Source organism: Micromesistius poutassou, assembly GCF_964030765.1.
Source record: "Micromesistius poutassou genome assembly, chromosome: 4".
Lineage (NCBI taxonomy): Eukaryota > Metazoa > Chordata > Actinopteri > Gadiformes > Gadidae > Micromesistius > Micromesistius poutassou.
In genome coordinates, this window is record NC_140274.1 from 14628577 (window position 1) to 14644082 (window position 15506).

A 15506-nucleotide genomic window follows, 5' to 3' on the forward strand; every position below is an offset into this window, starting at 1 on the left:
AATAAATAGTGAACTTCATCACAGCCTCACCGACGCGCCTACAGTGCTTTATGGCAAACAATCGCAACAAAAAACGCCTGCAGAAATTATCCGACACCCGCTGGTTTCAGCATGATTCATGTAGCCTACAGTAGGCCTATGTCTTCTGTCATTGATCAATATGAGGACATTTTAACCACGATGGTTAAATTAAAATCAGAGGGAGACAGCAAGTGCAGCTCGCAAGCAACCTCCCACATGAGCAATGGAATCATTAGATTTTATTATATGCCTTGTGATAGGGTTGCCTTGTGACGTGGCGTTTGATCGGTACATTTCGACTGTATCGCATGTATTTTTGGAATTTTAAATTGCTGCAATAAGTTATATTTTTGTTGACTTCTAACATGCCTCTGTCTTTGCTGTTTAAATCTAACCGTAGTCTATGAGTTATATATCGGCGGTAACCACTGTTTTTGGGGTATTGCGAAATAGCGCCACCTGGACATTCCGTGGTATTGGATGTGTTTTAATAAAACACATCCAATACACGGAATGTCCAGCTGGTGACTCCACTGAGGCTATAGTAACGATGCCTCTTAGCGCTCTACGAGTACCCCTGTAGCCGTCGTTAGCTATGAGGGTTTTAACAACGTCGTTACGTAACGATGCTTTTGGGAAACAGTCTGAAAAACGCGATGATCGTACGAGGGTTTTAACAACGTCGTTAGGCTAACGATGCTTTCGGGAAACGGGGCCCAGGACCTCTACTGATCAAATTCAATTAAATAGATTTTGTTTATTGTAGTTGCTGTGTAACCCACATACATTTAGTTCCTTGCTATGAAATGTCATGACAACTCAACAACTATCCAATACTAAGATAAGTTATTTCCAAAATAACAACAACATAAGGCATATACTTGACACGTGTGTGTCCTGTCTTTCCTTTCCTCTACCAACAGCTCATTCCCAAACAACTACTGGGACAAATTTGTGAAGAGAAAGGTACGGTCCCACTGCTAGCAACAGCGTTACACCATTAGCCTAGCAGACGTCTGGGAGGATGTGATTGGCTGACGTTCCTGTCATGTGGTGTGAGTGCAGGTTCTAGATAAGTATGGAGACATCTATGGCAGGGAGAGGATCGCTGAGCTGCTCGGTATGGACCTGGCATCTCTAGACGTCAGCGCCATGACTCACGAGAAGAAACCAGAACCAGACAGCTCCATGTTCAGCTGGTATTCAACACTACTAAACACTATTGTCCTTGTGTTGTATGTTGTCTTCTAACTTCATTATTAAACACATTTTTATGAAAGAATAAACTACTGCATAATCTTGTCCTCCATAGGATCACAGCCATTGACATCAAATACCAGATCTGGAAGTTGGGAGTAGTGTTCACCGACAACGTGAGTACAGGAAGATGTGGTCCCCATGACCACAACACAGACCCTCTGCTGATTGGTTAATTGGTGGTCAACGACTCTGTTTGTTCCTTCAGACCTTCTTGTACCTGTGCTGGTACATGCTGACGTCCCTGTTGGGACACTACAACAACTTCTTCTTCGCTGCTCACCTGCTGGATATCGCCATGGGCGTCAAGACGCTGCGCACCATCCTGTCCTCTGTCACCCACAACGGGAAACAGGTGCTAACGGCCACCACTCACCCATATCATAACAGGCTGTCTCTATACCTCAGAGGGGAACCGGGTACCCCATGCACACAGGGAGGCAGTGGCTCCAGAGAAAGAGCAGATCATCTGGCAACCAGATGGTTGCTAGTTCGATCCCCGGCTCCTCCTAGAAAGACACCTAACCCTAACTGCTACCCTAATAGTTGCCACCCCCTTTAATGTATGCATGAGTGTGTGAATGGGTGAATGTGAGGCACTGATTATAAAGTTTATTTGAGTTGCAACAGGTTAGAAAAGTGCTGCATACATTGCACACAATTTACACCACCTTATAGAGACATGGACATCACACAATGAAATGTTGTGGTTTAATAGTTGATGACGTTAAGTGCGTGTGTGTTAATAGTTGATGATGTAATGTGTGTTAATTGCTGATGATGTAATGTGTGTGTGTTAACAGCTGATGATGACGGTGGGCCTGCTGGCGGTGGTGGTCTACCTTTACACCGTGGTCGCCTTCAACTTCTTCAGGAAGTTCTACAACATGAGTGAAGACGAAGACGAGCCCGACATGAAGTGTGATGACATGATGACCGTGAGTATCAGCTATGGATATCACTTCTAGTTATTGAGTATATAGTTATCAGGGCTGATAAGAGGATAAGACAACAGTATAAGGAACGGATGTGGTTCCTATGGATGACGCATCATGTATGTGGGGATGGACTGATTTTCATCCTTATTTTAAGCGGAAGAATCAAACTAATGCATTTCGTTAGCATTAATCATATCAATATTTTCTTTATGTCGCTCTCCTAAAATCTGAAATTGGCAGTTTGAAGTAAATTGTCTGTCATTCAATAATGCCCATAAAGACGATCATTAAGGATTAATGATGACCCCTCCCCACAGTGTTACCTGTTCCACATGTACGTGGGCGTGCGTGCTGGTGGCGGTATTGGAGACGAGATAGAGGATCCGGCAGGGGACGAGTACGAGCTGTATCGCGTTGTGTTTGACATCACCTTCTTCTTCTTCGTCATCGTCATCCTGCTGGCCATCATCCAGGGTATGCCCATACCCCTGGTTTACCCTCTGTTACCCTGGTTACCCTCTTTTATCCCCAGTTACCCCTTATGAGTTACCCCCGTAACCCCGGTTGTCCTCTGTTACCCACTGTTGCCCTGTTGCCATGCTTACCCTCTGTTACACTTTGATTCCCTGGTTACCCTCTGTTTGCCATGGTTACCGTATCTACGGTTGCATCCAAGACAAACTGATGAAATTATTCCTAGCTATACGGCATTTCAGAATGTTAGTAAACAATAGCCGTAACGACACTTCCGAGTGGCAGAACGAGCGGCTACCACTGACCTGAAGCCATCCAGCTGGCTGTAAACACAAATAATAATAATAAATAATAATAAATAAATAACAATAAAGACTATGTCACACAGTCAACAAAAGATTGTTGTTGATCTGAAGTTGAAACGATGACGAAAACTATATTAATATAATATAATATATATATATATATATATTAATGACACGTCCTGTAGCACCCCGCAAGAAGAAAATCATTAATTCAAGCCATTTACTGTGTTTTCTCGATCGTGGAAGGGTTTGTTTACTAGTGGTGCCAACGGAGAACGCATCGGCTTTTGCCACCCGGAAGAACGTAGTGTGACGTCATGGTGAATTGCCGTATAGATTATATTACAATGGATATGTCTGACTGTAAGTGAAATCTGTTTGCGTCTACTCAGGTCTGATCATCGATGCCTTTGGAGAGCTGAGAGATCAGCAGGAGCAAGTCAGAGAGGACATGGAGGTAAGATATACCTGTCTGTCTGACTACTGGTCTCTGTTTACCTGGCTGGCTGTCTGACTACTTGTCTGTCTGGTTATGTTTTTTTTTAACTCATGCTGTCTCTTTGACTCTCTCTCTCCCTCATCTCTCTCCTCATCTATCGCGCACTCTGCCTCTCTATCTCATCTCTTTTTCCAACTCTCACTCTGCAGACTAAGTGCTTCATCTGTGGTATTGGTAGTGACTACTTTGACACGACTCCTCACGGCTTTGAGACTCACACCCTTGAGGAACACAACCTGGCCAACTACATGTGAGTTACACGGTTACTGCTACTGTGTGTGTGAGAAATGATGTGTGTGTGTGTGTGTGTGTGTGTGTGTGTGTGTGTGTGTGTGTGTGTGTGTGTGTGTGTGTGTGTGTGTGTGTGTGTATAATGATGTGTCTATGTCTCTCAGGTTCTTCCTGATGTATCTCATCAATAAGGATGAAACGGAGCACACAGGACAGGTGAGAACCAAACCCGACCAACACAATGTAGTTAACAAAATGAACTCAAACTTAACCTAACCTTACCTAGCCAAACACAAACCTATTAACCTTACCTAGACAAACACAAACCTATTAACCTTACCTAGCCAAACACAAACCTATTAAAGGTGCCATGACATGCCACCAGGTGTGGTGTGATTAGCCGTTACAAGCCGTTTTGGAAATCTGCCCCTTAAGACATCACAGGTGTGCGTGTCCACCTAGATGTGTGACAGATAGATGAGCAACATTTGCTACAGTCCACTGGGTAGGCTGATAGACTGATCTATCCAGCACACATCTAGGTGGACACGCCCACTTCCTGCCCCATATGATGTCATATGGGGCAGATTTCCAAAACGGCTTGTAACGGCTAATCACACCACACCTGGTGGCATGTCATGGCACCTTTAACCTTACCTAGCCAAACACAAACCTATTAAACCTTACCTAGCCAAACACAAACGGTGGTCTTTTATATAAGATGATGCGTTTAAAAAACATCAACTCCTCCCCCTGCTCTGCTGTGATTTGTCTCCTCTCTCTATATATATCTCCTGATTGGTTGTCTGCTCTTGTTGTGTTGTAGGAGTCGTACGTGTGGAAGATGTATCAGGAGCGATGTTGGGACTTCTTCCCGGCCGGCGACTGCTTCCGCAAGCAGTATGAAGACCAGCTTGGATAACTCCCCTCTTCTCTGTGTGCAATCGCCAGAGAGAGAGAAGAACAGAGGAGGAAAGGAGGGAGATATAAAGGAGGGGCAGGTGGGAGAGGAGAGGCTTAAAACTCTAGCAAGATCGTTGGTCCCTTTCTCGCTCTCTCTCTCTCTCTGTTTCTGTGTGTCTCTCTCTCATTTCCCTCGAAGCTATGCACACTTCAACTGCACTATTCTAACTGTTACCGCTACAACTAGAGATTTCGATGAAATTATTTTGACAGAAATAGACTTAAGATGGAGATGGACGGTGGAGCCGTTGAGGACGCGTCAGAGCGAGACAATTAAAGAAGTCTGGGCCTTGTTTTATCGCTGTAAATACACTACCTTGGCCTTTTCTTTGCCTGTATAAAATAGCCTTGACTGTCCCACCTGTTACACATGCAGCTGCCTTGTCCGTCTCGCTGCACACTTTAGAACACTTGATTTGGATCGAGGAGAGCCTGTATCCTACCACGTATATATAGTTTCAAAAAGGATACAAAAGTATTCATAACTTATTTATTAACGTGGTGGTGTATTATTATTTATGCTGTCCATACCAGACGTCTGGTATTCAGATTTGAGATTGCAGAGAAGAAAGAGATGATTTCATTGACGATGAGAACGATTTGAAGTAGTGCCTCGGGTGTCCACTTGAGGTCATCCCTCTCTCTCTCTTCCGCGCTGCACAAACATTCAACCCGGACACCTTAATTACAACACCCACCATGACCCAAATGTGATTGACAGCTGTCAGTGAGATCACAGAACACACTGATGGACGACCTGCCCCACTGTCTCCGCAGGGGGGGTTCACACTTTAAAGTCTTACCAGTCTTGACTAGCACAATGAGGTTCCTCTTTGCTGTTAAGATGACACACACACACACACACACACACTCTCACACAGAGGACAACCAGTTTGTGTATTTATTATTGATATAAAGATCCACTTGTAGGACAGCGACTATCTTGTTTGCGCCAGGTGGTTGACTGTTCGGTTTGTGACCCTATATTTCTAGTGCATTGAAATAAGAATTAAATGTATTTCAAATGTACACATGTTGGCCTCTGTGCCGCATCTACAACTGACAAAGGACTAGGCCGCCCTTGTGGCCTTGCTGACATATTTTACATAAATTATAGATGCATATATATATATATATATATACTTTGGGGCATAGGAGAATTCAGACGATTTCACCCCTTCCTTGCAACCTTAGTTGGAGGTGAAATATACACTTATTATTTATGTACTGACCTTGTGCTCCTAATATATTATATAAGGGCAACAGGAAGTCTTGTATCAAAGTTCACACTCGGTTTGCAGATTTAGCTTTGGTGTTTTTACGAGTAGTGTTTTTATGACGGGGGAAAAGAGACAAAAATAGCATATAACTTTTTAATTTTTTCGTCAGTGCTTCTCAATTTAAGAGAAAGCAACGAGCCAATCGCGCGGCATTGTGTCGCGTTGCCACGGTTACAGGCATACCCACCTGGTCTCTCGCTCCCATCTTGAGTTTCAACATCTAGCCGTCATCATCAGACGTTATTAATCACATCTGGATTCAATTGACGTCAAGTTTGCTGATTGGGGGGCGTGTTTTGGTGTGCGCGTCGCAAGTCACAGACTAGCTTAGCACCGCTGACCAGAGAGCTCTGCGACAGATCCTCGTGTTTCAAACCAAGATAAATAAAAAAACAGATTATTTTAAGATGACCTGCCTGTCGACTTCCTGTCCCTTCTTTTCTTTCTGTCTTTCTCTCTTGTTCCTTGTTGGGTGGCTGCTGTTCTGAGGTGATGGCTTTGCCTCCCCAATTTACTAATTCCCAAGATATAACACAATGTACATTATAGATGTATAGATATTTTTCTCTGCTTTTCCACACCACCCTCAACCCAGGTGAAAATATCTAATGCCGTGTAATGGTAGTGGTTAATACAAATAATGCATAGGCTTGCGACCCCTGCTGCCTTAAAAGGCAAGGTACACAATGTTTATGCAGGCACATCCCAAGCGTGTATAAAAACCAAGCAAGCATCTGAGAATCAACATGTCAGTATCACCACCTGATACCGGTATCTGCTACAAACCATAATCAATAATCTGGTAAGAAGCCTCAATGGGTGCCAGTTATATATAGTTTTTTTAGGAAAAGTGGGCACATATTCACTTGTAACCTATTCACCCCATGCCTCAGAAAGCTTCTGCTTTTTCAAGCATCGGGAAATTAGAGGTGGGATAGACAGTGTTATTGGTTTCTCAGTAATGGAATTGGCCTTCTCCTCCATGAAAAGGACAATTCTATTGTAAGAAGGGTGCGGTTAGCTCTATATAGCCATACAGAATCTAAATACTGTCGGATACTATATGGAGCTGTATTTCAGATTGCACCCTATATCTATCTATATATCTATCGAGAGAGCGAGGGAGAGAGCAGTCCCAACATGTTTTGAAAGGGAATCAATTCTTGATATCAATTCTTTCTTGAAAGCCAATTGATTACTAATAGGATTCATAGCTGTAACTGAATTGTCACTGAAAAAAATATTTTCTCTGATAATACAACTACACAACCCCCTCTAATAATGACAATATGACACTTGAACTTATTACATTACAAATGCAAAATATCAGCAAATTAATAGTATTGCGTAGTCTTGAGTCATCAATAGTTGGACTTCATGTGACAATTCCAAGTTTTAAAGTTTTTAAATGTCTTTAAAACCTATAAACATTAATTAAAATTTTGCCATAAAAATGTACAAAAGGCAGTTACAAACTAACACATATATTGGCAATCCCAGACTCATCCTTAACTACTTTATAAAGGTTCAGGTACATCAAAAACTGAATGTTTTTGATTAACTAACTAAAATAGCATAACATGCTAAATCTAAACATCATAGTCATCGTTGCCATATTGACATTGAAAGAACAGTTTATAACATGCCTCATACAAATTACAAAACAAAAGTCAGTTCACAGGCACGTTTACAGGCAGAAGAACATCTTAAAGGCACAACACATAAGAAGCAAAACTCCCTGAGATTCCTGAACAAACGGCACATTTAACAACCTGTTATTACGAACATATTTGAAAGATTAAGCGTTGAATACTATGTTTGGAAGCCCTTTTGTTCATAACATGTCCGAGGGCAAAGGCGTCATAATTACGTTTGGGCTAATTTCCCATGATGCATTATGGTTTGGTATTGGAGTAGGCGTGGCTAAATTTAATCGAGAGTAGCTGCAGCCAAGGTATGGGTCTGTGATGAAGCAGTGCATCATGGGTAATAACCACCCCACACATTGATCTTGGCTAGCTAGCTTCACTTTGGCTTTTACTGAACAAAGATTAAGTGTGTTTATTATGTTTGGCTTTAACAGGATTTAGGAAGGTACCAGGAAATCGGCTTGTTCAAGTAATATAAAAAGGTAAACTAGGTTACAATCCTGAAAAATCTTTAGGTCGCATAATTTCCAGGGTAGTCATACCAGATATCAAATGTTTGACTCAAGCTCACACTGTTCCTTTAAGTATCTGCACAATTCAGTTGTGATGTACACGTTTACTACAAGGTAGCTAATTACTTTCCCCACAAAAAAAAGGAATAAATTAGATGGTTGATGTAAGTTGAGAGTTGGAATGACAAAAAAATAAAAACTAAGACTATTGCTAAAGTTCGACCCCTCGACACTAAAATATGACAATGGTGGCCACACATGGTAAAAGTAAAGGGCCCCCCATTTATACTTTAACTTGAATATACCAACTTCTGGGTAACACTCCTGTCTGGCTGATTTTGAAATGGTTTGTAATTTCTAAATTAGAAGCCCTTTAAGTACACACACACACACACACACACACACACACACACACACACACACACACACACACACACACACACACACACACACACACACACACACACACACACACACACACACACACACACACACACACACACACACACGTCACTATCTAATAAGTACCAGCAGTTGCAACACATTCAGTGAATCCAAAAGAATACATGTACTCCAGCAGCTTGTAGGCAAGGTTCCTCTGTAAGGAACCAGATTGAGAACATATAACCAGGCTTGACCCGTGTCAGCACAGGCTGTGTGTAAAACAGTACAGGACAAAAAGCAGGAGGTACTGCCCCACGAGGACACATCCAATAGTCACATCCAATAGCAGCGGATGCCCAGCCGACAAAAGCAACCAATCAGACGGTGCACTGGCCAACCCTACAGCAGCTGGTTTCAGCCAATCACATGGCTGTCTGTTTGGAGCAATTGAGTGAATTCTGGTGAAAAAAAAAAAAAGAAGGTATTTTACATACATACATAATTGGCTGTTTCTATTTATTTAGGGTGTAACAGAGAATGCAGTAGCACCTTTAATCTTAACAGTTATGGCTTATATTTACTGTTAAACAAGTGTTTCATTGTTTTTTTTACATTTTCAGTCAACCTTCAAACCAGTATTTTACCACCCGGGCCCTGTTTCAAGGAACAGGTTAGGATGTGTTTAAGTTAAAACCAGAACTTTGATTCAAGCATCGTTAATCTCAATCTCGGGTTCAATCAATCTTGGATAGGTTGAACCTGAAAAGGTTTACAAGTCATCATCTGTCACACCCTGAAAATGGAATCAGGGAATGCCCAAGCTATTTCAGGGCTTTTATAGGACAGTATAAACTACAAACCCAGAGAAATCTGTAACACTAAATTAAATATGCTGAATAAATACAACAACTTTGTCTATATACAAAGAGTAGTAGAATTGTAGACGTAAAAATTGGAGATGAAGGACTCACCCTGCATCTCCGTCTCCTGGCCGGTGCTGTCGGCCACTGAGGCTGTCTTTGACCCCTCCCTGCTGGGCACCACACCTGGGCTGGGGGTGGTGGTTGGGCCTGGCAGGCCGGGGCTCCCGTTGGGGCTGGCGGAGCCGAGGTCGGCACGTTTATCAGCTCCTCTCGGGGCCTTCCTGCCGTCCACCGTGTCCATCTTCACCAGGCACAGCGTCTGCAGCAGTCCCATACTGTCAAAGTCCTCGCCAGAACACTCCCCCCTGCGCTTCAGCAGCTCCAACACCTGGGGGGGAGACGGAGGTAGCGGGAGAGAGGATTTTGGGTGAGAGGTGTGTCTACAAAATGTGGAACACATCCAACATGAGAAATCCAAAACAGACGCACCTTGATGTACTTGTAAGACTTCAGTTCACTGAGGTTCTCTTCCAGGAAGAGCAGGTACAGAGCCAGGTCGTCCCATTGGCCGCCGGGCCGGGGCAGAACGCTGACCGTGGGCAGTGATTGATACGTGTCCAGGAAGCTGGCGTGTCCGACGCAGAGGAGGGGGCGGAGACCGGCGTAGATGACCACGGGAACCAACGCGGAGAACAACACCAGGTTGACGAGACTGAAAACACACCTGATTTAAAATAAACCTGTCCAACCCTACCTCTTTTGTTTCCCCGACCAACATCCTGTAATATCAATGTTCCAGTGAACATCGAGCCACACTTATCGAACCACCACCACCCCCACCCACCCAAACAACCAAACAAGCCCAGCAGACTGACCAGAGCAGGGAGAAGACCCCCACGGCGATCAGCTTGCACTGCACCTTCTCCGGGACCGTGGGGTCGTCCTCCAGCAGTCCCGTGCGCAGCGAGCAGCCAAACTCGTCGGTGAGGGAGGCCAGACGCAGGTAGTAGCCCAGATACACGCAAGCACACAGCAGGATGAGCAGTGTGGCTCCGCGGCACACCAGGTAGCGAACCAGCACCCCCCGGGAGCAGCGCTTGGTCACCAGGTACTTCTCCACCAGGGGGTACATGAAGCAGCCGTCAGTGGGGTCGCTGGAGAGAGGAGGGAAAAGAGGGATGAAAACTGGGATGTGAAACCGCACGTGGACCGAGTTAACTGAAAACGTACATCGCAAAATAATATTGACTATTTAGATGCTTTTATCCAAAGTGACTTACAGGGGATACAGTAACCGGTCATTAAGGAGCCGGGAGGGGTAAGGAGGCATGTTGCTTAAGGATGCCAAGTTAAGTTGTGGGGTTCAAACCCAAAACCGTCCAGCTGGGAACTGACTTGTTTTTACTGTAAAGTGCAGAGTCACATCCAAAGGCCAAATTTACTTCTGTATTAAATAATCGGTTGGTTGCCCTGGTTTGGTTGCCGTGGTTACCCGTCTGCGGAGGGCAGGTCGTGTGTGGCCATGCGCTTGGCCAGGGTGACGGCCCTGTTGTAGCAGCGGTCCAGCTCCTCCATGATGAACCCCAGGTCCGACTGGAGCAGCGGCGCGGCCGTGAAGCGCCAGAACAGTGCAGGCGTGTACATCAGCACGGCCACCAGCAGCAGGATGTAGGGGAAGAACTGGGGACAAATTATACATCAGCACGGCCACCAGCAGCAGGATGTAGGGGAAGAACTGGGGACAAATTATACATCAGCACAGCCACCAGCAGCAGGATGTAGGAAGAACTGGGGACAAATTATACATCAGCACAGCCACCAGCAGCAGGATGTAGGGGAAGAACTGGGGACAAATTATACATCAGCACAGCCACCAGCAGCAGGATGTAGGAAGAACTGGGGAAAAATTATACATCAGCACGGCCACCAGCAGCAGGATGTAGGGGAAGAACTGGGGACAAATTATACATCAGCACGGCCACCAGCAGCAGGATGTAGGGGAAGAACTGGGGACAAATCATACGTCAGCACGGCCACCAGCAGCAGGATGTAGGGGAAGAACTGGGGACAAATCATACGTCAGCACGGCCACCAGCAGCAGGATGTAGGGGAAGAACTGGGGACAAATTATACATCAGCACGGCCACCAGCAGCAGGATGTAGGGGAAGAACTGGGGACAAATTATACATCAGCACGGCCACCAGCAGCAGGATGTAGGGGAAGAACTGGGGACAAATTATACGTCAGCACGGCCACCAGCAGCAGGATGTAGGGGAAGAACTGGGGACAAATTATACATCAGCACGGCCACCAGCAGCAGGATGTAGGGGAAGAACTGGGGACAAATCATACGTCAGCACGGCCACCAGCAGCAGGATGTAGGGGAAGAACTGGGGACAAATTATACGTCAGCACAGCCACCAGCAGCAGGATGTAGGGGAAGAACTGGGGACAAATCATACGTCAGCACGGCCACCAGCAGCAGGATGTAGGAAGAACTGGGGAAAAATTATACATCAGCACGGCCACCAGCAGCAGGATGTAGGAAGAACTGGGGAAAAATTATACATCAGCACAGCCACCAGCAGCAGGATTTAGGAAGAACTGGGGACAAATCATACGTCAGCACGGCCACCAGCAGCAGGATGTAGGAAGAACTGGGGACAAATCATACGTCAGCACGGCCACCAGCAGCAGGATGTAGGGGAAGAACTGGGGACAAATTATACATCAGCACGGCCACCAGCAGCAGGATGTAGGGGAAGAACTGGGGACAAATTATACATCAGCACAGCCACCAGCAGCAGGATGTAGGGGAAGAACTGGGGACAAATTATACATCAGCACAGCCACCAGCAGCAGGATTTAGGAAGAACTGGGGACAAATCAAGAGTAACAAAACAATACCAACTAAGAAAGTAATGCATGGACATTTTTAGAGATTATATTTTATTAATCCTAGATGGGAAATTTGGGTAATTGTAAATATCCCTTAAAGACTTACTGGCAATCCGTAGCCACTAGCAAACTACTACTACCTATTGATGGGGTTGATGGGGTTAAAGCGTGAGTGTCTGTGGAAGCAGATGCAATGTGTTTTTTGTTGTTCTACGTGTATGAACAGGTGGAAACAGTTGACACTGCTTCCTGGGATGCAAATATATCACCTGGAAATGTTATTATGAAAAGCTGGATTTCTAACAGTAATAGATTAGGCAAACTTATGTATTAATGTCTTAATGTCTTTCAGCTCCACCTGGCCCACCCAGACCTTGAGGCCTTGACACGCCTGTTTGTATCAAACCAGCACTTCCAGTTCTGGTGATTCATAGCAGACAGATTGTAATTGTGTCTATGATTATATTGGGAGTCATGTTTAAAGACACGTTGTCGTTCAGACATGTTGCCATGTTAATTAAATAGTTGCTGGTTACAAAAAATGTAAATAGCCTTGCATTAAAGAATGCAAGGCTATTTACCTTTTTGTATCCATTTCTCACTTAACAATTTTTGTGTCCACAGACACAGTGTGCACGTGTGTGCCTGCGTACCTTGTGCAGCCACAGAGGCAGTGCGTGTGTGTGCACGGAGGCCCAGCAGTAGGAGTCCACGTAGGCCGCCTGTCTCCAAGAGAAGTTAGAGGGAGCGAAGCAGCTGATCTGAGTTCCTGGAACAAACAAAGAAGCACAACATGTATCGGATCAGATGGGTAGACAATAATGGAACTATACAATCTTATTAAAAACTATTTTGAACAATTAGCTGCAGTGTAAAGATATAACTAAATTACATTGGTGCATTAGTGGTGAGGATTTTAATCCCTTCCAAAAGGTTATGGGTCCGATCCCCAATGTCTGCAGTCTACGTCTTTGAGAAGGATGCCCTTACACCTGCCTGCTCCTAAACGACCTGTCTCTGTACTGTGTAACCCATACCTTTTCCTTCATGAAAAGTGTGTGTATTCACTGTCTAACTCCTACCTGCTCCTTAATGACTTGTCTTTGTATTCACTGTCTAACCCCTACCGTCTCATAATGAACCGTCCCTGTATTCACAGGGACGGTAACTCCTACCTAACTCCTACCTGCTCCTTAACGGTCATTCTCTGTATTCACTATCCAACCCCTAACTTCTCCTTTTTCTCTTTCATTTTGAAGTTGCCAGTCAACCCAAGGTAGAGAGGGTTGACTGACAACCGGAAGGTAGCAAGTTTGATCCCTGGATCCTCCTAGGTGGGTATTTAGGTGTCCCTGAGCAAGACACCTAACCCTAACTGCTCCCGACGAGCTGGCTGTCACCTTGCATGGCTGACACTGCCGCCGGTGGGTGAATGTCTGTATAAATGGGGGAATGATGGGCAATAATTAAATAAGTAAGCGCTTTGAGTTCGAAAAAAAAAGTTACTGGTTAGCGCCTTATAAATGCAGTCAATTTAATGACCTGTCTCTGTATTCACTGTCTAACCCCTACTTGGTGCTTAATGATCTGTCAGAGATAACCGGCTAAAACAGTGAAGCACGGGCTGTGGTGGAGGTTGACACTCACCGACGGACACTTCCTGTGCAAAGGCGAGCGAGATGAGGAGGAGAGGCAGGCCCACCGCCACGCAGGTCACCATCTTGTCCACGGCCAGCTCTGTGCGGATGTTTTGGTAGCGTGCCTGGGTCGGGTCCTTCAGCAGGAAGTCACTGAACACGTACTCCGTGGCAACATGAGCGATCGCCATCTCTGACCCACCTGCTGGCTGGACAACTGAGGAAGGGTCGTGTCCAAGGGTGGTTTAGTTAAGCCTTTAGTACATGCTTTCTAAAACAGACTATGACATGAATATTGTCTAATTGTGGATTATATACTCTTAAAATATACTTTACATGCCAGTCAGGTTTCCAAAACTGAATGTGTTCTTGTGGAATTGATATTACTTAATAATATAAAGTTTTTGTATGAGACTTAACTCAAATTAAAGCATATGGCAATATTCTGACCTCACAAAGTCCAATAATTGGATATAATGGGCATTTGAGGCAAACCGCAATAACTTCTTATCACAGCACATTCTACTTTTACTTCTCTTTAAACCAGACGCTGAGAAAGCAGTTTTCAGCTTCGTCGTCGTATGTTCTACTTTGTACATAAAGTAGCCTACACACTACGAGTGAAGAAGGTTAAAATAGATTTGGATGGGGACGACTCCACTAACCAACAAAAACTGGAATAATGTCATCAATGCAGCCCATGCCAGGAAGAACACTAGGTCTAAACAGATCGATAAAACGAATAATAATCGTTACAAGATCATTTGAATCTCATATATGCAATCATTACCATTCGATAGAATGTGAATATTCAGAAGTAGCCCTGTTTTCTACAGGTTTGGGAGACTCCTGATCTCATATCACTGTACAAAAAACATAGACATCAGGGCACACTGACTGTAAGAGAGACCTGCAACATGTAACCCGATATCATCCGAGGCGGCAAGACATTGTCCCCATCTGTTTAGATGTTGGATCATATTCTATCCCCTAGTCTCTTCACTATAATCAACATCACGAGTACCTGGCGGGTGTTGAGGAGGCCGCCGGGTAAGAAGGATAAATCGATCTTGGTGTGAACTTCTTTATCGACTCTTCTGTATTCTGTTCGAATTGAAAGGTTTCCACAAGAAGTCAAGGCGGAGCGATAACTGCACAGTAGCCTCAATAGAAAATATGTTCCGTAAACAAAACAATAACAGAAACTTTACAATTAATCTTCTTCCGGTCGAGTGCACAGCCTCTTCCTCCCGCCTTGGTATTTCTTGCCGTCAGGACAATAAATCAGTTAAATAATCAGTTTCTACGAATTATATTACGCATGACCTGTTGTGATTGAAACTTGATTTATTTAACTGAACTTGGAAATGATGTCCGCATCAAAATAAAAAACGTAAAAAAAAATGTGGTCGTGCTTTCTTGTACCGCAAACCCCGCCTGTTTTATTTGGCCACGCCCCCTCCATCCGTCCTCTCAGCCAATTAGCAGCCGCCGGCCCACCAACACGCTGCTAATCACCGGCTGCGTGACCGTGACGCGCCGCGTACGGTTTCCATAAGAACGAATATTGTAATTCACGTAAATTGTATTTACT

The 15506-nt window shown here is 44.5% G+C and overlaps 2 protein-coding genes across 4 annotated transcripts in view; one reads left to right on the plus strand and one right to left on the minus strand.

The window, feature by feature from the left end:
- Positions 1-6379, plus strand: part of ryr1b (ryanodine receptor 1b (skeletal)) — a 108233-nt gene extending 101854 nt beyond the window's left edge. For both annotated transcript variants that reach the window (XM_084466609.1, XM_084466610.1), the window contains exons 96-105: positions 945-987; positions 1087-1220; positions 1334-1394; positions 1487-1633; positions 2082-2216; positions 2534-2690; positions 3388-3452; positions 3644-3744; positions 3890-3941; positions 4552-6379. In XM_084466609.1, the coding sequence (XP_084322735.1) occupies positions 945-987; positions 1087-1220; positions 1334-1394; positions 1487-1633; positions 2082-2216; positions 2534-2690; positions 3388-3452; positions 3644-3744; positions 3890-3941; positions 4552-4647 (991 nt within the window). In that variant the 3' untranslated portion in view covers positions 4648-6379. The remainder of the gene's footprint in view (positions 1-944; positions 988-1086; positions 1221-1333; positions 1395-1486; positions 1634-2081; positions 2217-2533; positions 2691-3387; positions 3453-3643; positions 3745-3889; positions 3942-4551) is intronic.
- Positions 6380-7435: 1056 nt separating this feature from the next.
- Positions 7436-15328, minus strand: LOC311341695 (pannexin-1-like). 2 transcript variants are annotated; one of them, XM_084466499.1, is made up of 9 exons: positions 15124-15328; positions 14937-15016; positions 13923-14129; positions 12929-13044; positions 10869-11056; positions 10252-10530; positions 9866-10088; positions 9485-9764; positions 7436-8971 (listed from the first exon to the last, which is right to left on the minus strand). In XM_084466499.1, the coding sequence occupies exons 3-9, from the start codon at positions 14101-14103 to the stop codon at positions 8928-8930; spliced, it is 1311 nt and encodes a 436-aa protein (XP_084322625.1). In that variant the 5' UTR covers positions 14104-14129; positions 14937-15016; positions 15124-15328; the 3' UTR covers positions 7436-8927. The 2 variants fall into 2 exon arrangements, with proteins under 2 accessions (XP_084322625.1, XP_084322624.1); XM_084466498.1 differs by having other exon boundaries at positions 14937-15328.
- Positions 15329-15506: the final 178 nt, after the last annotated feature.

Bases quoted from the DNA above. Each gene is read 5' to 3' on its own strand.
- LOC311341695 (XM_084466499.1), bottom strand. From the start codon at position 14,103: ATGGCGATCGCTCATGTTGCCACGGAGTACGTGTTCAGTGACTTCCTG. The intron at 13,045-13,922 runs GTGAGTGTCAAC...TGTTTGTTCCAG, and splicing joins TGCACAGGAAGTGTCCGTCG to GAACTCAGATCAGCTGCTTC. The intron at 9,765-9,865 runs GTGCGTCTGTTT...TCTCCCCCCCAG, and splicing joins AGTCTTACAAGTACATCAAG to GTGTTGGAGCTGCTGAAGCG.